Source organism: Amphiura filiformis, chromosome 17, assembly GCF_039555335.1.
Source record: "Amphiura filiformis chromosome 17, Afil_fr2py, whole genome shotgun sequence".
Lineage (NCBI taxonomy): Eukaryota > Metazoa > Echinodermata > Ophiuroidea > Amphilepidida > Amphiuridae > Amphiura > Amphiura filiformis.
In genome coordinates this window covers 7,120,720-7,143,665 of record NC_092644.1, presented here as the reverse complement: position 1 = coordinate 7,143,665, position 22,946 = coordinate 7,120,720, and the positions used below count along the sequence as shown (strand labels likewise).

Genomic DNA, 22,946 nt, shown 5'->3' with positions numbered 1-22,946 from the left:
TGACCCCCCACCGTTTACACCTCCCCCAAAAAACCAGGCATCAGTCTTTTTGAATAAAATAAACACACTATCTGTAGTCATGCTGTGTTGTGACTCCCTACATTTTGGTCATCAAAAAATATTTTATGACACCCCTATTTTTCTTTACGTATATTTGGGACCCCCTAATCATCTTATAAAATGCAATTGCATGCCTTTCTGTTATCATGCTTATGGCTTAATAAATTTCATCTCCATCTACATCCAGGGCCATACTGCCCCCCCCTGGGGTTAACATTTACTACCCCCCCGAAACCCGTGTAGGTTATCCCAATAAGGATGGTCAATTGCTTCTGCGCCTGAATTTTTCACCCGATCATGGAGGGTGCGATGGAGAGTTTTCAGTGCCTTTATCACTACAGGTATCTGCTCCCCGACCGTATCGGGACCCCCCCTGTCATGTAATAGCGTGGCTATCTCCTCCCAAAGCTTTTTTTATCCCAGAAATACTTTCCGTGTCTCTCCAAATTTTGAGTATAGCCAATGTTTCCTTGTCATTCCAATTGCCCCCTCTATGGAAACGGGAAATCACAAGCAGCAAATAAAAAAAAAAGAAGCTAAAAGGAAATGTAAGAAAGAACAGATTTTAATGTTCATTTTCAATGATTCTACCTGTTCAGTTATTCTTCCTGTTATAGTGAACTCTCCCATTTATTCATCTAACGGTGATGTCCGAAAAAAATAATCGCATCCCCAGGCCTTGCCGTTTGAGGCGAGCGATCGCTCTCGCTCGCCGCCGCTCGCCCAAACTTGATTTTTAGTGAGCGATTTTCCACTCGCCATAGACACTAAATATCACTCGCTGCGAATCTCCCAAAATCAGCCACTGAATCAGCCATTTCAGTATTTAATCGATGCTGTACTCCAAGCGTAGAAAGTGAAAAATGTTAGCGCGCTTCGCGCGCATTTCAACATAAATGTACATAAATACCGTGTCAAGACAGAAACTCTACTTGATTATTTCCTAAATAAGTGATATTTGTGAAAATTCGACCACTCGCCTACAATCATGCTAGCGAGTGATTAACCACTCGCCTTTAAAATCTAATCGGCAAGGCCTGCATCCCGCTAGTTTATATTAATATTTGCAGCTGCAGCCATAAATTACTCTGCTTAAAATTTTCCGCGAGTGATATAGGCCTACTCACAATTATATCCGACAGCCCAATAGTGCTGCGTGTCCACACGTAATTACTATTACCGGACGTAACGTTTCGATCGGTCTTAACAGCTCTTAACTCTGGTCATCTTCAGCCTTAAATTGTCGGATTTAAAGCACATTACGTCGGATATAGTATTTTTTTTTATATCCGACGCTTATTCACACTGCCACTTATATCCGATACTATTACCGACGTAATTTAAGTCCGGTAATAGTCCGACTGTGTGAACACGACGATTCGGCAATAGCTCTATGTCCGACGTGTTTATATCCGAGCTATTACCGGTCATAACTAACCGGAAATGGTCAGCAGAGCTAATGTCTCCTTCTCTTGCCAGTTCATTCCTCTATTGCGTTTGATATTCGCATCTGCATCCATGATGATTTTGTTTTATCTCTCACTGGTCACACTATTTATACTCTGCTTCAAATCAGTTGCGCGAGTGATTTACTTTAACCCGGAAGTGTTCTTCACGCTGAATCACGCAGAAAGGTGAAAGGTCACAGTTATATCCGACAGCCCAAAAGCGCTGTTCAGTGTTCACACGTAATTACTATTACCGATCGTAACGTTTCGATCGGTCTTAACAACTCTTAACCCTGGTCATCTTCGGATTTAAATTGTCGGATTTAAACCACATTACGTCGGATATAGTTATATCCGACGCTCATTCACACTGCCACTTATACCCGATACTATTACCGACGTAATTTAAGTCCGGTATTAAGTGGTTTAAGTCCGACTGTGTGAACAAGGCTAAATAGGCCTACCCCAATGGCTTTCCATATTATGTGCACTCAACAACTATTCAGTATCGAAGCCCGGTATCGAAGTTACGTAATGTTACTATGTCAACGGGATCACGCGCTTAAGTAATGAACCACGATCGAAACAATCAGTACACAAAAAGGCATACCAAAATAGCGTGATCGTAATGATCGCCATATAAACAGTGCTTGGTTCCGATACCATCACGGAGTTACGTAACTACTTCGTGGTCTGATAGTTATATGATCTGATCTACTTGGGTTCGATCCTTTTAAGAAAAAAAAAAATAGCTGATCATTTATAATGCATAAATGAATAAAGTAATGTAGTTACACAATTTGAAACATTGAGGCCGTTCTATTTTTCAAAGGTCATTTAACTGTTAAATGTAGTGGAATATATCATGCATTGATAGGTAGCAGGTGGAGCAAATTTTGTCAGCGGGTTTTGTTGCCGTTTGTTCGCAGTACCTATTTATCTAAAAAAAAGAAAATTAAAATTAAATTTTAAAAAATTCACAATATTCTTTCGTAAAATGGGGACAAAATCCAAAAACATTTCTTGCCCCTTCTTCACATAAAAGTGGGGGCAGAAATCAAGATTCGAACAAGTACCTTTTACCATTCAAGGCGCACCCTCTACCGACTGAGCTAACGGGTCAGACAATAGAAGTGTGTAATTTTGAACTGAAGAATATTAAAAAAATATGAAGAAATTACAATGTTATAAAAAGATTTACCAAAATGAGTTAGGTATAACGTATGAATCGATTTACAAATTAAGTCCAATGACACTTTGAGAAAGAATACCTGAAGAAACCCCAAAACATTTGCTGCTCTAGCAACGAACCTAGTGACCTTAAGTATTGGGTCATGTCACGATATTTTTTTCTGAGGCATTATGTCCAGGTTGCTCAATTTAACATACACGTATCCTTAATGCTGTTGAGATTTTACAAGGATGGCGCTCTCACATTTCTAAGAATCCAAAAGCGCCATTAGGCGAACGTTTACGGTATGGTGCTGATTATGCAAATTTTATTGTGTATCATAATTATGTGTGTCTATGCGTCATATTTTTATATTGAAACCCGTCCATTTTATATGCTAAATGTGTGACTGGTTACATAAAGTTACCAGTTTTTCATATATGTAATCATGTGTGCAACAACTGATCACATAAAGTGAGTCAGATTTAAAACATGTGTTCCTAATAATGTGTGCTACCAATCTGTGTACCTGATCAGAACAAAATTCACAGGTACAATTTTATATTGTGATTTCTTGCTTAACCAAAAATATTGTTCCAAAATGTGAGTTTTTGAAGTCGAGGTATCAGTCGAGTTCAGACGAGTTATCATTTATTCTTTTTATTTCAACCAAATATGTAGGTCCTCTATTTGGAAGTTATTAAATTATTATTTATTTTGTGAGCCCAGTAGGCCTTCACTAATTAGTAGTACATTTCAAAAGAAAGGTAACTCATTAACAATGTTTTGATATATTATACAGGTAGCACCAAATCCTTTTTTATGCTTTGTTGAAATTGTGTGTTATAAAAATGAATCCTTGCTATAAAATAATGTGCACTTATGTCAATTGTTGCAAATTGCAGTTTAATTTGTACATATCAAATGAAACAAAAAATTATCCCTGCTGCTGAAATGGAATCGCCCTCGTGATGTCACGCGATGTTTCCATGGGAAGCCAATTGGGTGCCTTGTTTGGTATCAGACGGGCCAATCACAGGCAGCCTTGCTTAGAGCCGTCGGTGGCCATTTTGTTAGCTAAGGCCATTCTCTGTCAGTTTTTCAGCAAGAACGGATGCAGAAATTTTTTATTCAACTATAAGACAATGAATAGGCCGTCACAGCTTACAAAAAAGTGGGTAGTGGTGAAGCCAACGGATGTGGACACAAAACACATCAAGGATACCTCGAATATGAACAACTGGAAAGAAAAAAAGCAAGTAAGCTTACAGTTTACACCACATCACATCACATGAAATGAATTGTGACGGTACAATGAACAGTCTGGAGTTGTTTGTATAACATGTATAACTCGATAAAACTTTCGTGGTCGATTGTCTAAACAGTGATCTGAGGAAGTCATGCATGTACGAGTACTATTGATTGGGATTGCCGGACTGGTGGTATGGAATAATTCTAATGTGTGGAAATATTGTAGGCGATATCTTAGCGCTATTGCATTTGTCAGAAGAGAGACTTTATTTTATCCTATGCTTGTAAGCGGTGGCAACAGCCGATGGCCAAATAGAGTATTGTATTTTGCGTCAACAGTGAATAACACGGTGAGAAATTTGCTTTCAAAATTGTCAAACATGGTCGTCTACATGTATAGGCCTACATGTATGTACATTACTAACATAGGCTACTGAATCACGGCAGTATATAGCCGGGGGGGTCACTGGGTTATCAGGGTTTTGACCTCATAAATAATTATAAATCATGCAGGTAGGAGAATGGAAAATGCTTGAAATTAAGGGAAAGCAAAGTCGAACCATTTCTATGTTCATCATAATTATATTAGGCAGTCTGAAGGAACACAATCTATTTCTGTTCTGGTTTGAAATTGAAAGTTGTATAACAACACGGTTCAAAATTTTTGTTCTGAATTGGAAAATCTCTCTTGGTATTTAATAGCCATATGAGTGAATTTAGCACATGTTATCATCATGGGATGGACACGTGATGCTTTGTTGGTATAATTATAATAGGCCTAGTCATATGAGTGAATTTAATTGTCAATTTCAATATTTTGGCAACATGGTTCAAACATTTTGTTCTGAATTGGAAAATCAGTGTCTTTGTATAATAATAACCATATGAGTGATTTTAATTTCAATCCGTTTAGCGCAATCATGATGGGCGTAGACACGTGATGCTCTCTCTGGGTAAAATTATAATAATAGTCATAATATGAGTGAATTTTATGGTCAATTTATCGCAATCATCATCATGCCCGTAGACGCGTGATTCTCTCTCTTGGTATATAAAAGCCATGTGAGTGAATTTAATTGTCAATTTCAAACTTTTATACGCAAGCATCATGACGTGGACACATGATGCTCTAATTTTGGAAGCCATCCGGGTTTTCTATTTGGATAAAACGAATCACAACAATAAAGAGTAACTTCAACGCTATCGTCTATGTCGTCTATGAAAAACAAAATGGCCTTTAAAAATAAATAGATAAATAAATAAATTTTAAAATATGAATAAAAAATGGGTTTAAATATGTGTTTTTGACCTTTATTACAAGTTCAATCCAAGGTTGTCGGAGTTCAAATAGATTAATAAAGGAGTTGAATTGTGGAATATATTGGATGTCATTTATAGACAGGCATGAATTATACACAAAGTAAAAGGGCTTTTGCTGGCAGAATTTGCTTCTCTTTTTTCTGTCTTTTAATTCACTGCAGGTCATGTGGTTACTTCGAGACAGGTGGTAGAAGGGAGGACATCTTGCGGGATCTGCAACAGAAAGCCCGTAATTACCATGCCTATGACAGTGGATGGAGTATATTTTGAATTGTAACCTGGCTCTATGGGGAGGAACGATCTTTGTTAGAGCACAAGCATGATGGAAACAGTAACTTCTCTAATGGTGAAAATTTTTATTGTGTATAACGGCTAACTACATTTAGAGCATGTACAGATAATGAAGAATCTTCATCTACATTAGATACATTGTATCCTTCAAATGGAGTATTGTTGCACCTCAATATGGCGAGGAGGCGAACCAAAATGCTAGTTGTGAACGGGAAGATTATATATTATACAGTTCTTCACGCGAGTAAAAAATAGCATAAGCAATTATGGAAGCTGTATGCTAACAAGTCCATGTCAAAATGCTTCTACGAATGGAGCTGCAATAAAGGATAGAAGAAGATCATTCCATAGCTTGATGGAAATGCCAATATTTATTTTGTACCACTGATTGGGCTTATATTATTCTTGGGCAATATGTCCATGTCAAATAATACAAGAAACAGATGAAGGAAGCGGTAGCAAGAAAGGATAGAGGAAGATCATTCCATAGCTTGATGGAAATGCCAAAATTTATTTTGTACCACTGATTGGGCTTATATTATTCTTGGGCAATATGTCCATGTCAAATAATAGAAGAAACAGATGAAGGAAGCGGTTGCAGGAAACTGCAGAATTATCTTGGTGTCATCAATGGACCATTTTAGTGATAAAATGTCAAAAATGCTTCTACGAATGGAGCTGCAATAAAGAGGAAGATCATTCCATAGCTTGATGGAAATGTCAAAATTTATTTTGTACCACTGATTGGGCATATATTAGTCTTGGGCAATATGTCCATGTCAAATAATACAAGAAACAGATGAAGGAAGCGGTTGCAGGAAACTGCAGAATTATCTTGGTGTCATCAATGGATCATTTTAGTGATAAAATGTCATACATTAAATGCTGAAGCGATCTGAAGGCAATTGAGTGGATTTATCTCGGAGGAGCTAATTAACCAAACTCGTTGCTGCATGAATTATCTTTTTAGGTGTCATAGCACATCCGACAACTTGACTTTTGCTAGTTGGAGAAATAACGGCAAACTTTTGCTAGTTGGAGAAATAACCCCAAATTCTATGGGGTAGAATTCAAATTGAAGTGAAATATCGGTCATCATATCAAACTTTTATAGATGGTCATATTAATAAATCAAGGGAAATTTGTGTATTTGCAGGTAGGGGTGCGCAGGTGCAGAGTCCGAATAAAATTTATTTACTGGGGGAAAAATTATTCATCAATTAAATTATTGCAAATTGGCAATGTTTTCAATAAAATTACCTTTTACACTATACGTTTTGTCACCTAACTATTCTCCGACACATGTTGGGGGTAGTCTGTTAACATAGGCAGAAGGAAATGCATATAATATATTACCTATTGTTAATGGCTAGTCGAGCGGTTATTGCCAAATTTGGTAAAACAAACCTGCATTGTATAAGGCAAATAATTTTTTCTGTATCTATCAAACAAAGACTGGATCTTCATTATCATCAAGTTAAACATGTGTGTGTGATTAAATGTTGTAATAATTGTATCTATCAAACAAAGAGAATAATTTGTCATTAATTGAATTACAGTATCATCTATTATAGCATACTTATAATTTCACCGCCTCGTAAGTTTCGCTTATAGACTGTAGGTAGTTACTAACAGAGGCATAAGGATATGCATATAACATATTACATATAGTTAATGGCTACATTGAGTAGAGTGATTATTATGAAATTATAAAAACAAATTCATGGTAAATGATTTCCTATTCGTATCTATCAAACGAAGTCCAGAACTCTTGTACATTATTATTATGTTTTCATGGTTTTAGTATATTAAGGTGTGTATATGAGTTCTATCATGCGTATTTTTTATGTATACTATTTTGTTCAGCATGTAGGCCCTATTTTAAGATTCTGTGCAGCGCCGCGCCTTGAGGATGTTTTTACATCGTGGGGCGCTTTATAAATCCATGTATTATTATTATTATTATTATTTCTTCGTTCCAATTACGGCAAATTAACCTTTAAAATTGCAGTTAAATTAAACACCTTTTGTCCCAGTAGATATTCACTGATAGACCAGGGGTAGTCATTTAAAGAAGCAAAAAGAATTTCATATAACATAATTAATTAAACATTCAGAAGGAAGGAAATTCAAATAATTCAAAACAATCCTTTTGAAGTTATAATAGTCAGTGGGTTTTGTTGTTTTCTTTTCGGGGTTTTCTCGTACGTGGATGTACCAGATGGCCAAAACAAAGCATTGGCAGGCATTCTTTTCCACTAGTACTGCATAAGAATGCTCACTAGGTAGGACTGTTGATCCAATCAGTCAAGTTAAATCCTAAACTTTTTAGCACCAACATTCGTCACCACCAACAATGGCAGGTTTATAAGTTGGGACAAACTATTTTAAGAACACTATAATGGAGATCACAAACAAGGAAGGGAACGACAGCCAAGAGCTCGCCTTATTTGTAAAGCATAAAAATCTCGAGGGGGGCGGGGGGGGTGGATTGGCAATTTCCTTGCAGGTGATGACAAGGAACTTGGGTGGCAGTTTTTGGATCATTTTTCTAAAATGATCGATTTAATGTACAGAATTATACATGTACTACATTAATAAATTCGATTTAGTAGTTCCAATATCCGGAGGTATCTACCTACTGGGTATTTGGCATGGGTATATTTACCGATGTCCACTATGTAATCTGAATATGAATATAATAGGAAAATGAGAAAGGTATCAGCCATTTAATTTCTTTTGACGCGCTAGATGACTGCCTAGCGAATTCATGTAAGTCCGCGGCATTTTATATTCTCTCCATTGGTATTATGGAGCTTTTTATTTCCTCCTCCGAGGAGATATCGTGTAGAGGATTGCCTAGCGAAATATTTGTCCATTGGTATATGAAGCTTTTCCTCCTCGATAAGGAGTTGATCGCTAGATGAGTGCCTAGCAAAATAGTTCCCAGTGTGTTAAGGGGAACTCTTGGGTTATAGGCGCAACAAGCTTCCCAGTAATTGTTGGGAGGCTCGGTCGGGTATTTACTCCGTTCGAAAAAGTTGTCCAGAAATCATTATTATTTGGCTGATTCCAGGGAATTTTCAAAAAACATTGCTTGAATAAATTATGCGTTCTTTCTGAATGGCTGACCAGAGGCCCAAATTTTGGCGTATGTGTTTTCGTCATTTCAGTGTCTGGGGATAATGCAGTTTAATTTGTACATATCAAATGAAACAAAAATTATCCCTGCTGCTGAAATGGAATCGCCCTCGTGATGTCACGCGATGTTTCCATGGGAAGCCAATTGGGTGCCTTGTTTGGTATCAGACGGGCCAATCACAGGCAGCCTTGCTTAGAGCCGTCGGTGGCCATTTTGTTAGCTAAGGCCATTCTCTGTCAGTTTTTCAGCAAGAACGGATGCAGAAATTTTTTATCCCACCCACCACTCCCCATATGTCATAATTGATATCTGTTTAAAATTGATTTCAAGAGTTTGATGGTGTGTCATAAAATTTGAGTCTCGCAGTAGTGAGACAAGTACATATAAAGTGTCGGTCTTCAAATTAAAAGGTAATGAGGAATGAGATGAAATACGAAAGAGAAAGGAAAATATATTCGATTGAGAGTTCTTTGAATTTGAATAATATTCTAATTACATTGAGGTTTTTGAGTTACATAGGAGTATGACTATTGTATACGGGTGTGAGAGTGTGCGTGGGTAGATCACTTTAGGTTCAATTTCTATCTCAGCAACACATTCTATTCTGTTGCGCAGTTGTATTTTCTGAAATTCTATTTGTATATGTGTGTTCACTCTAGTGTGTCTTCAGAAGCATTAACAAAATCGATACAATTGGTACCACTTTCAGTCTTAGGTGGTAATGCCCTTCAGTCTTAGGTCGAGTAATTTTATTTATAGCAGGAAGGAAGGAATTAACACCAGGTTGGCATGGGATAGCTAGACAGGGGCCAAGTACTATGCCCTCAGATTTTTCTTGTTCATCAAAGTATAAATAAAAATGAAATATTGGGTTCAAGTTTTTTATGAGGTTGCGCAGCCGGCTGGTTATCGCGTTAATTTCTGTTAAAGGCTGCCTTTTGTATTAGACATGATATCCTAGTTATGTATTCGAATTCATAAATGTGCAGAGCATGGCACTGTGTTTGCTTGGCGTTGGCAGCGAAAAATAATGGGTTTTGCAATTAACTCCTTCAACATGTTCAAACAAAAAAATCGGGTTAATGGTCCACTGTGGTGAAGAGGCCTCGACCGTAAAATTCAGAGGCTCTTCAAATAATCGCAAACGTGGATCTTGCGGTATTTATTATGTATGTATGTATTATTCACTGAGCGTGTTTGTAGAGAGCCAGCTTATCAGTTAGGCGCTTATCACCGTAGAAGTACTTCAAGATCATTTGCCAGTGCAGTGTGGTATTTCCGTGATAAACCACTACAAGCACGCTCGCAATATCATTATGCATTTAAAGTGCATTTTGGTCAATCATCCCGGGTCAATCATACATAGTAATGTTATTCTAATTTAATTATATTGATTTAATTGTTACTGCCTAAATGTATTGAAATTTATTTATATACCAATCACTCTTGTTTACATTTAATTTTATTACTTTGTTGAGCTATTAGTATCACTTGTATATTGATGTTGATGATTGATGAAAATGAAATATGAATGAATGAATTTACTAGCAAAGGAAATGAGGGGATCAGAAATAGCTTATTCCATGGTACAGGGTACGGATGTTAACAAGTAGTCCTTGTGGCAGTTTTTGGATCATTTTAATAAAATGATCGATTTAATGTACAGAATTATACATGTACTACATTAATAAATTCGATTTAGTAGTTCCAATATCCGGAGGTATCTACCTACTGGGTATTTGGCATGGGTATATTTACCGATGTCCACTATGTAATCTGAATATGAATATAATAGGAAAATGAGAAAGGTATCAGCCATTTAATTTCTTTTGACGCGCTAGATGACTGCCTAGCGAATTCATGTAAGTCCGCGGCATTTTATATTCTCTCCATTGGTATTATGGAGCTTTTATTTCCTCCTCCGAGGAGATATCGTGTAGAGGATTGCCTAGCGAAATATTTGTCCATTGGTATATGAAGCTTTTCCTCCTCGATAAGGAGTTGATCGCTAGATGAGTGCCTAGCAAAATAGTTCCCAGTGTGTTAAGGGGAACTCTTGGGTTATAGGCGCAACAAGCTTCCCAGTAATTGTTGGGAGGCTCGGTCGGGTATTTACTCCGTTCGAAAAAGTTGTCCAGAAATCATTATTATTTGGCTGATTCAGGGAATTTTCTAAAAACATTGCTTGAATAAATTATGCGTTCTTTCTGAATGGCTGACCAGAGGCCCAAATTTTGGCGTATGTGTTTTCGTCATTTCAGTGTCTGGGGATAATGCTCTATTTCAAAAGTTCTCACGTGCCAAGAGAGTCGTGTGTTGGCGAGTTTTGATTTTCTTTGTAGAGTTGTTGAGCGAGTTGGTTGTAGACTATCATGTTGTGGGGAAATACACACATGAACCCAAATTAACTCATTTTATTATTTCTTTGTGAAGTGACTAGTAATAGTCAAGGTTTAATATCATAGTACTTCTCACATGGTGCACAAATAGCAGGTACTCAAAGTAATTAATTATCTATGTTTCTCAGTAATAAATATATTTGAAATATTGCAACATAATGTACAATGCTCAATAGTGACCATGAGTGCGCTTGTGCTGGACAGTCATTACAAAGGAGAGTTATACGTGGAGAGTTACCAAAAAGGAGAGTTATGCATGGGGAGTTAACAAAAGGCTCGCCAAGGAATTACACGCCAGATTGTTCAGCAAGTCATTAAGGTCACTCGTTGCAATGTTATATTAAAGTATGTGTAGATATTAAGTAGTTAATTATATTAAATAGTTTTTCTTATTTCTTTTTATATCAACAGCCTGTATGTTGTTATCGCTCGCCTGCTGTTCTGTAACTGTTCTGCAACAGCCTGTTATTGTTCTGTTATTGCTCGCCTGTTGTGGATCTAGCTGTTATAGGATAAGAGACATAGGCCAAAACGCTCCTTAGATGTGGTTACAATCTTAGCAGTTTCAAGTACCAAGTTTGGAAATAGCAAGTTCACGTGATGTGTCTTTCAGTCTAGGACCAGTAGAGCTTCAAGTCCCAAATCTCAGTGCAGAAATGAAATAGTAGACCTTTCAGATTTCAGTGTGTTAGATCGTAGTGATAAGAAGTAAAGAGTTGTTAAGTATGTAGTCGACTTCCTCTTGTATAAGTGAAGTGTTGAGTCGAAGCCAGAGTTATCCGTATTGTTGATCTGACAAACTGTAGTAATAAATAAGTTTCAAGAAAGTAGAACAAAGTGTCGCCGCAGTTTTCCTTTGTGGTCCATCATAACTCTTCCAGTGCGTAGCCGGATTCCAGCTCCGGCAAACCCACCAATTAAACCACTTGCTACCTAAGTACCTAGCCGCTCGGTCCCGTCACAATAGCATAATACACCAGGCGATGTCGATGTGTCTCGTTTACCATGTTTACGATCTTCAAGATTTGCGCCCAACGTTGGTTTTCAGCCCTTAAATCAAACGGTGGATTGTTCCATGTGATGTTTCTCTATTTAGTTCGGTTTCTGAATGTATTTTATTTTTCTTTGCTCATTCAGTCTGAATTCGAGCTTTTGATCGTATGATTTAATTCTACGTGGCACAGTGTCGACAGCGTCTAAATAAATACTTTTTCCCTGAAATGAATCACGTCCTAATACTCCGTTGGTGGGCGACGGGCGATTGGTATTTCACTAATAAGAGACCTCGCCTTTCCGAACGCAAGAAAAGGAGTCCTATCTGATCGGCTAGAAACTGATCGCTAGATCGCTCAGTGACGAGTGTACAAACTCATGTATTCAATTCCATTTAAATCAATATTCTATTATTGACGCAGATAAAGAAAGTTTTATATCTATTCACTGTGCTGTATTGTATTATAGATTTGTGATTTAATATTCTATAGCCAGTGTACAGCACCGTGGTCTTAGCTGAATGGGCTTTCATTTCGTTCTTTTCATAAATAATATTCTCAAACAGTTTAATATATCACAATTTTGATGCACGATTTTAAAATCTTTATGGTGAAAATGCAGTAAAATATATTCACAGCAAACATCAATCCCCGCTTATTAGTGTATTGCATTTCCAGTTAGTGTATTGGAAACAAATCCTGCGTTTTACCTGACAACAAATCAAATTTTCTTGTAATGACAACACCGTATGGGGTACTGAGCATGCACAGATTGCATAAACGTGTATGTATGGAAACGCTGCGGTATCTCATATCGTGTAATGGATATGCTTAGCCTGAGTCGCTCAGCCTATCTCGAACAAAATCGCCATGCGTAGCTTTTGAAGAAAGAGTGGACTCGCCGTACTATCACGGCAATTTTTGACACGAAGATATAGGATGATGACGCTGTGCATGTGCGTGGTATACTTTGGAGACTCATTAATTGCGTTTTCGTTCGATGAAATGTCAGAGAGTCTGCGGTTGATGCCTTCAGGTACTGCTCGGATGAAAAATATTATCTTAATTTAGATATCAACATTATTTCTCTAATGTGTTAGAATTAAACGTGATATCCGTTGATAGTAAACTTTCAAAATTGAAGTGAATTTAAAAAAAGGGCATGGTGCTTGAATGTAGTAAAAACTTCAAACACCAGCAACAAAGATTTGCCTTTGACTCAGAAAATAAGAATCCTGAGATCTTTACCTTTAAGATGCACTGTGAATTTTCTTCCTTTACGATATTTATTTTCCCCGGGTTATTTTTAGAAAACAAATTGAGTGAGGCTACGTGAATTAAATTTGATGACAGATTTTGTGCAAACTTAGCGCAACCTTAAGGGATCTAAAATGAGCGTTTATTGCGTTTCGACAGTATTTTTTGTGGGACATGAGAGCACCTCAGACCTATCGAATTGCATTCTGAATACGAAACATGTCTTTCTGATATCAAATAATTTTCATTTTTTGAAAATCGCAATATAATACAAATTTTATGACAAATTATAAAAATTTGATATTTTTCAAATTTTGATATATAACAGTCCTCGAAGTAAATTATATAAATCTAATGACATATTCTTAAAGTGTATGTAGCAGGGAGGAAAAGCCGACGGTCAATTGAAAATTTTGACCTTTCATATTGAAGATATGGATTTTTTTCCCAAAAAGACCTAATTTTTTTTGGTGTTTTGGGAAAAAATCCAAACGTTCATACCCCAGCCCGTACTATCACGGCAATTTTTGACACGAAGATATAGGATGATGACGCTGTGCATGTGCGTGGTATACTTTGGAGACTCATTAATTGCGTTTTCGTTCGATGAAATGTCAGAGAGTCTGCGGTTGATGCCTTCAGGTACTGCTCGGATGAAAAATATTATCTTAATTTAGATATCAACATTATTTCTCTAATGTGTTAGAATTAAACGTGATATCCGTTGATAGTAAACTTTCAAAATTGAAGTGAATTTAAAAAAGGGCATGGTGCTTGAATGTAGTAAAAACTTCAAACACCAGCAACAAAGATTTGCCTTTGACTCAGAAAATAAGAATCCTGAGATCTTTACCTTTAAGATGCACTGTGAATTTTCTTCCTTTACGATATTTATTTTCCCCGGGTTATTTTTTAGAAAACAAATTGAGTGAGGCTACGTGAATTAAATTTGATGACAGATTTTGTGCAAACTTAGCGCAACCATAAGGGATCTAAAATGAGCGTTTATTGCGTTTCGACAGTATTTTTTGTGGGACATGAGAGCACCTCAGACCTATCGAATTGCATTCTGAATACGAAACATGTCTTTCTGATATCAAATAATTTTCATTTTTTTAAAATCGCAATATAATACAAATTTTATGACAAATTATAAAATTTGATATTTTTCAAATTTTGATATATAACAGTCCTCGAAGTAATTATATAAATCTAATGACATATTCTTAAAGTGTATGTAGCAGGAGGAAAAGCCGACAGTCAATTGAAAATTTTGACCTTTCATATTGAAGATATGGATTTTTTTTCCCAAAAAGACCTAATTTTTTTTTGTGGTGTTTTGGGAAAAAATTCTATATCTTCAATACGAAAGGTCAAAATTTTCAATTGATCGTCGGCTTTTCATGCCACCTACATACACTTTAAGTATAAATCATCAGATTGATAAAGTTTACTTCAAGTACTGGTAAATATCAAAAATATCAATTTTTAATGATTTGCCATAAAATGTGTATTAAATTGCGGATTTCAAAAATCAAAATTATTTGATATCAGAATGACATTCTTCGTAATCAGAATGCAATTCGATATGTCTGATGTGCTCTAATGTCCCAAAATAAATACTGTCCAAGCGTTCATACCCCAGCCCTTAAGACATTAAATCCCCTCATACAGATTCACAGTTAAGCGGTCACAGAAAGTGAGTTTCTCGGTCATTATCGCAATGAGCAGAAAACCTTCCTAATAGTAATTCATAATTATGGCGAAGAATAACACAATTAATATTGGACTGAAATCGTATTACATGCATCCCAGCAAACACAAAAACGTTTTAAAAACGTTTTAAATAAGTTATATTTTGGCTTTTGGTTTAGGTAAAAACGTTTTAATAACATTAAAATGTCGGGTTATATAAAGGTGATGATAACGTTTTAAGACGTTTTGTATGAAAACACACTACAACAATATTTTTAAATGTTTTCAAAAAATGTTATTGTAAACTATTTTTGCAAACATTTTTGCCAAATATTGTGTCAATACTTAAATAACATTATGTTAAAATATTTGAACCCAGCAAACACAGAAATGTTCTTGAAATGTTCCTTTCAAAACCTTTTAATAACATTTAAATGTCGGGTTATATAAAGGTCATGAAAACGTTTCTAAAACGTTATTGAAAATATTTTGGGCAAACATTTTTCGCAAAATATTTTTTCAACCCCAAAATAACATTCTGTTTAGAACGTTTTGTATCAAGTTTTCAAGAATGTTTTTGGAATGTTATTAAAACGTTTTTATACCCTTTATATAACCCGATATTTAAACGTTTTCTGTAAAACATTTTTGTTTGCTGAGCAGTAGATTATCAAAAAATGTTTTTAAGGTTATGAAAACGTTTTATACTCTTAATATATCCTTTATATAACCCGACATTTAAACGTTTTCTGACAACCTTTTATAACCTTTTGCGAATGATGTCGAAAACGTTTTGTGTTTGCTGGGTGGCTTTAACTTCAGTGCAGCGACAGAACGTACATGCATTTTAAAATTACATCTACAAGCTTTTACAATTTACGTGCGGATCCAGGAATTGAAATTAGCGAGGAGGCATCAACTAAAAATATTTATGGCTTTATTAAGGGCTGGGGTATGAACGTTTGGATTTTTTTTCCAAAACACCGAAAAAATTAGGTCTTTTTGGAAAAAAAATCCATATCTTCAATATGAAAGGTCAAAATTTTCAATTGACCGTCGGCTTTTCCTCCTGCTACATACACTTTAAGAATATATCATTAGATTTATATAATTTACTTCGAGGACTGTTATATATCAAAAATTCGAAAAATATCAAATTTTTATAATTTGTCATAAAATTTGTATTATATTGTGATTTTCAAAAAATGAAAATTATTTGATATCAGAAAGACATGCTTCGTATTCAGAATACAATTCGATAGGTCTAAGGTGCTCTCATGTGCCACAAAAAATACTGTCGAAACGCAATAAACGCTCATTTTAGATCCTTTAAGAGCCTCATGGTTGATTCTATCGGCATCCCAGCCTATGAGACACGGCAAGTTAGAATCTGACAACCAGTCAAAAGCTGAGATCCTCAATGAACAGTTTTGTTCAGTCCTAAGAACCTAAGAACTCCCTGAGGTTGAAGTGAAGTATGATTTAACAATAATTTTGTGAGTGAACATAAATACATAAGATCATTGAGAATCACTAAAATATACTGTTTAGGAATGTTATTTATCTTGATTACAAAATTCTGCTGCACTCAATGACTGATGTATATCCTGATTCAAATGTCATGCGAAGATCACTGTTCTACTGAAGACTTGAATTTATATATCCTTTGCGTATAAAATCCTCGCACCGATGACAATCTCCAATATGGTGCTGCATGCTTTTACCAATCACTCACTTTCTTCAGGAAACAGGCCACATATAAAAGGTTGCGCCACCTGTTCCCATTTACATTGACAGATGTGTTGTTTCATAAACCAGACTTCAGCAAGTCGACAGAAGAATGCGTATATTACCCTTTTGGGAAGTGAAGAGCACTTTGTTGCACTTGGAATCTCCTTCGATGTATTGCTGGAATAATAGCACATTATTGGCTATACAAATTGCCTGGCTCGCATGGGTACCTCACTTTGTGAAGGTACATAAACTAAACAACACGTTAGAAAGCCTACATCCACTTTCTGCCAAGAGCAAAACTTGTTTCTGTCTTTTACACCAAAAACGTAATCGGGAAATTCCCAAGCTATAATTAATCAGGGAGAGCGAGTTGGCGCAGCGAAAAACCCGCGGTTGTTCACTTGCCAGTATGTGCACTTGATTTATCCCGGTTTCATGCTCGCTCTCGCAGATTTTCTTCGGGATCTCCGGTTTCCTGCTGCTTTCACAAATCAGTGATTTATAATAGTTGTTTGGTTATCAAAAACTTCCATCACCCAATGGAATCATGGGGAGCTGCACATATAATTGGTGGATGTTACAATCTAAGTGCGGATATGTTTGCGCCAGGTCCCCGGCGCCAGGTTCGGCAGCAACTGGCGCTTTAAATCCTCCAAGATCCGGAAAAAGGCGCTATATAAATCCGAAATTTGTTATTTTTATTATTAATCCATGCTGCAACATAGTAACCCGGACTTCGCCACATCATGAACACAGTCCGAGAAAAAGAGATAGAGAAGCGACACTCTGTACAAACTGCCTATACCATGCTATACAGCAGTTGAAGACATGCAATTCGCAAGCGTCGTCGCCGGCCAAGTCTTACTACGAACGTGTAATGAGAAGATACCATAGAGTCCTACATATAGAGATCTGAGGAAGAGACTGTCTGAATTGACCTAGTGACCTATAATTTATTAGAGAATCACATTTTTACAGTATAAGTCCGCCCACCGCTGTCAATCATTCTAATGAACAAATACACTGTAAAAACAGTGTTTAGAAAGTGGTGGCAAGAATGTGTTTAGAAACGTTATGTTTAGAATATGGATACCAGATGTTTAGAAATTAAACACCATCACTGACCAATGTTGAGAAATTTGACACATGATGTTTAGCTTTTAAACATGTTTACAAAGTGGTGGCAAAATTGTGTTTAGAAAAGTGTTTAATCGCTAAACACTGTTTTTACAGTGTAAACAAGCTCTGTCAATGACGTAATCCTAATTATAAATGAAAGAATCACATAATTTGTACATGTACTGTCTGCTGTACTAGATGTCTTCCAACGAGTGCCGGAGTGTCGCGGCCCTGACACAGTGAACATTCTGGAAACCGGGAATTTCCCCAAGATCCAAAATTAGATATGATTGGATTTGTTTTTCTGATCAACTTGATTGCATGAGAGGGAATTCCCAAAATGTCATCACACGCCAACTCTTGCAAGGGGGTTCCCATCTCTCATGAAATAGCTAGATATTATAAACATAAGATAAATAATCAAATTAAATTTGTCAGGGCACATTTATTGTGCGTCAGAGAACGTTAGGAAGGTCATTTGAAACATGGAAGGCGATGAGCTACCAAGTTTGGTAGCGAAGAGTGTCATGAAACGCGTTTCATCCAAAGTAACGGGTGATCGATATAATGTTCATAACTTCATTAGTTTTTCTCCTTTTTACATTATATTAAAAAAAAATTAAAAAAGCAAAAATAATTTATTCAAATTTGACCATGTTAAGTAGGTAATTTCAATAGTAGTTTCGTTTATTTTAGCAAGCACGTTTTGTTCTTTTAGCAGAACATACCAATTATCACTGTGATATAATCATGTGACTTAAAGTTATATGAATTTGAGTGAAGTAGTAAAGGTTATGCTAATTAGGTCTATGATAACTTTTTATGATGTAAAACGATGACGATTATAGCCTCAATAATTACAGATTGATTTTATATGACAAAAATATCAAAGATGTACCAACATTTAAAGCCTTAATGTACGATCTTTTTTTCAGAACCGATTTTTTGGCATATTAGTAATACTTACACATGTTCCAACTTAAATCTATGCGATAACTGTCAAATTCCCACTCTTAGTAGTAAAACGGGATAATTTTCTGTGGGTCCGACATATTATCACAATTTTTCAGATTATGATATGTCACGTCGGAACGATCGTAAATCGTAGTCTTCTACGAAGCCAGTTTGGTTACGCTCCCTCCACACAACGCTCCCTCCACACATGTGGAGGGAGTGTAACCAAACTGGCTATATCCAAAAAGTGCGAGATTTCGAGTGAAGTTTATGATGTTGTTTCTTTGCAAATTTCCAATGGTTTTCGCGTCCAAATGTATTGGGAACTTTCATAATTATTGCATATTAACTATTTTATAATTTTGAAAGAAAAAAAGAAAAATCTAAAAATTTAAAAATATCGTACATTAAGGCTTTAATACCAAGAAACCGCTACAATATACACTATTTACGTGCAGAGGATATGCGTCATGGTTTGACGTCCGACTTAGTCTAAGTACTAGTAGTTGTTGAAAACTACACGGTAGGGCCTATGTATTTTGAGCATCGTGTTTGCTTTCAGCATTGGAGATTTAGGCTAACGTTTCGGAACCGGAGAATATATGCGCATTCTCTGAATGTAAAAGAGTGAAAAACTCACTCTCCAAAAGAGTGAGAAGAGTAAACACCATTCCAAATGAGTGAAAATCACTCCTAAAAGTGTTAAACCCACTCCTAAAAGAGTGAAACCCACGCTTTCAAGGTATGACTTAGAATGTATGATACTCGTATATGTAATGTTCCTTACATCGTAGGCCCTCCCTACCTGTGATTTTTACTCACCCTTTGGAGGGGTTTTCACTTTTCTCACTCTTTTGGAAAATGAGTTTTTCACTCTTTTACATTATAAGAGTCTTATAATGACCTTTTAACTACAGTCTACAGGGTTTTTTAAACGTTGTGTGGGGCAATGACCTCATGCTATATATTTGCCAGACAATTTGTAAACGATGATAACAATAATAGGACAGTGCCAGAGGATGATTTAAGGAAGCCCCATCATGCACTGCACAAGTATTATCACTTGAGTTTCAACTGCCACTTAACTTTTCAAATCCCATTGAATTCTGTGCAAAAGATGTTGTTTATAGAATTACTTGGTCGATTTCAGAACTAAAGTGATGTGTGTTTAAATGATAATTCACACCTTCTGTAGATAACATAAAATGTGAAATCGACCACGACCAGCATGTTCACATGCTTTTTAATGTAAATATAACTGTACAAATTCAAATTTCTATGCAGCATAGCTGAGCAGTGGTGTCATGTTACTCACACTGCTCACCTGCTGCACAGTTAACCAGTGGGGTGTTGGGTAGTACTTAAATCATCCTCTGGGACAGTGCATTGACAACCGAAGACAAATTGAGGTACAAAAAGACACTTTGATACATTTTGCAAATGCATTACACTTGATTAAGTCTTCTTGCCCGATTTTTTTTTTCAAAAGCCAAACCCGGTATTATAAATAAATAAATAAAAATGTTGGTATTGCGGACCTACCTGATTTCCAGTGAAATTATTGACTGGTACTGGTGGGACTACACATGACATGTCATGAGTAGGGGTTGTAGGCATTGGTGCTGGTTGGGAGACACACATAGGCAGCAGCATGAAGCCACAAATTGCAGATATGGTGAGTAAAATATCCATTGTACCTGTCGGATCAATAAGAGATTTTATTATGTAAGTATTTTAGGGAATAAAATAAAATAAGACAAAACAAAATGGGACCAATGCAGATACAAGGCATCCCTCTAGTTCAGAATATGTAGTTTCCAAATATGCGCGAGTGCAGGGTTCGGTATTTGCTGGCAAAAACCTGTTTTTGCCAGTAAAGTGGCAATAACTGGCAAAAATCTGTTTTTGCCAGTTTTTGCCTGGTTTAAACCGGCAAAAATGGCAAAAACTCATATACAGTCACTCAAATATTAACAAGTACACATAAAGCTCATAAACAGTAAACATACAACTTTTAATGAATCATTCAAAATATTTTTGTCTCATCAAGTCCTTCAAATGAAAAAGTTTTCAATTTGATATGCCACATTTGAGTTAAATACACCAGTGAGCATTTCTTATTTTGCTTATAATTACAAAATCTGACCTTGTTACACTCAGGAAATTATTTTTTTAATTTAATAATTCATTTTGAGATTTTAAAAAATCTGAATATTAAATAACTTTTTTTTTGCCATTTTTGCCAGCAAAAACCTGAGAACCCTGCGCGGGTGCCTTTGCATGATGCTTCAGTTCATGGCAGTAGATCCCGAGGGGTGGATGGGGATAGGCCTAGTATAGTACCCCGCACTTTTTCAGCTGGGGTTGACTAATGTAATCCCCATGCACATTTGATCATGATGTCAAGGGCCTATTCATTTTTCCCGGGTCTGCTGTGAAGGAAAAAAAAGTGTCATGATCACATTAGTCTAAAGTCCCATTTTTTTGTGCGCTGATCGCGAAATTTAAATGCAAAAATTAATAATAACCAAATCATATGGGTCCCAGGTTTTTTGGAAACTTATACTTTAGTAATGGGTAAGGGTTCGGCAGCACTATCGTCGTAAAAAGTAGGCCTATAGTATATTAGTATTTTCAACCAAAAATGCAATCTCCTGATGAAAACCATTTCTTTTTCATTTTATTGTGTTTTGAAATGATTGGTTATAAACAAATTAAAAATCGAATTAATGGTAAATTTGTATTGATCGTCGAGCGAAAGATCATACTACTTTGGTTCTATTGCCTAAAAGAGGCGCAAAAGTTGAAAAATGCTTTCTTCTAGATGTTTTTCACCATTCTTAAACTTGGTTCCATTTAGGAAAGTTGTGACAACCGTCAACAAAATATTGGTTTATTAATTTTAACATAAATTTTCTCAATCTAGTTGATTAGAATTTTACTACAGGTCCAGGCCCGGGGTCCAGGCATTAGCCAATCCGCAAAATTGCCATCAGTCTGATCAATTTAGTATGAATGATGGAAAGTTATATTCAACATGTTCAACAGTAATGAAGGGAATTTGACAACAACAGCTCTTGAGGCATGTTATGTGTCAAAAACACGTAAATGTTTACGAAATTAAACTTGTCTTCAAATAAACCCATTTTTAAAGTTTTAAGAAGTTCAAGTTCCGATTGGTTCACAAACGGGTGGGGATTGAGTCATGAAGTTTTAAATACTATAATATGATTATAGCATGATTTTCTGAGTCAGGTGCCTGGTTTGCCTGTGTTTGAGCATATAGTATAATGCAGTTCACGGGTGGTGTGCGGTGAACGACATTATATTTAAGGGATGAGCTACTTTTGCCAAAATGACCAGAAATTTGAGAGGTCTGCCATGTTTACTATGAGGTTTTGCATAGAAACATTTGTCCCAGGCACACAAATTTTGGTGCATATGGAAGAAGAAAGTCTACAGATTAATATTTTAGCATGATCAATTTTGTTAGCTCAAGTTGAAATTCTTCAAGTAGGCCTTGTATTTTCAACGCCTTTTGGCTAACGTTCGGGGGGGGGGGGGGTGAATTTAAGCAGACCGTTTGCGATTTTCCTATATATACTTTTGTGGGAAAATTAAAAAACCCTCAAATACGAATTATGCTAGATATTTGCGACTTGGGCATGCAACGAAGGCATGTTCGAACCTCGTCAATACAGACAATAGAGAGTTCCCGTGTTTTCAAGCGGAACGGACTACAATAGTGTTTATAACGTGATTCGCACCGCCGTATTCCTCATTCCTTTGATTTGGTCAATGACCCTATTGGTGCTACATTCTACAAAATAACATTTGCTAATTATTGGGCGAGTGTTGGTATTCTGAAAATTGTAAACGGAGTTTAGGTTTCCCTCCAAGATGGCGGGTAACCCAAAATACGGGAACTCTCTATTTCACTATACACGCTCGCATACTTCTATTTCGCACCACACGGTCACTATTTTGTCACTTTTCATCTTGTTCAGATTGGGTGCCACAAGCCTCACGCTCTGCGTCTTTGCGGCATCCATATCTCTTCACCTTTTTCTTTATCTTACATTTTCCATTTTTTATAACAATTAACATTGATGT

The 22,946-nt window shown here is 36.3% G+C and overlaps 1 protein-coding gene across 3 annotated transcripts in view; it reads right to left on the bottom strand.

The window, feature by feature from the left end:
- The window catches only part of LOC140136878 (uncharacterized), a 76,953-nt gene that overhangs the window by 50,873 nt on the left and 3,134 nt on the right, over positions 1 to 22,946 (bottom strand). For all 3 annotated transcript variants that reach the window (XM_072158487.1, XM_072158488.1, XM_072158489.1), the window contains exon 2: positions 20,376 to 20,530. In XM_072158487.1, the coding sequence (XP_072014588.1) occupies positions 20,376 to 20,525 (150 nt within the window). In that variant the 5' untranslated portion in view covers positions 20,526 to 20,530. The remainder of the gene's footprint in view (positions 1 to 20,375; positions 20,531 to 22,946) is intronic.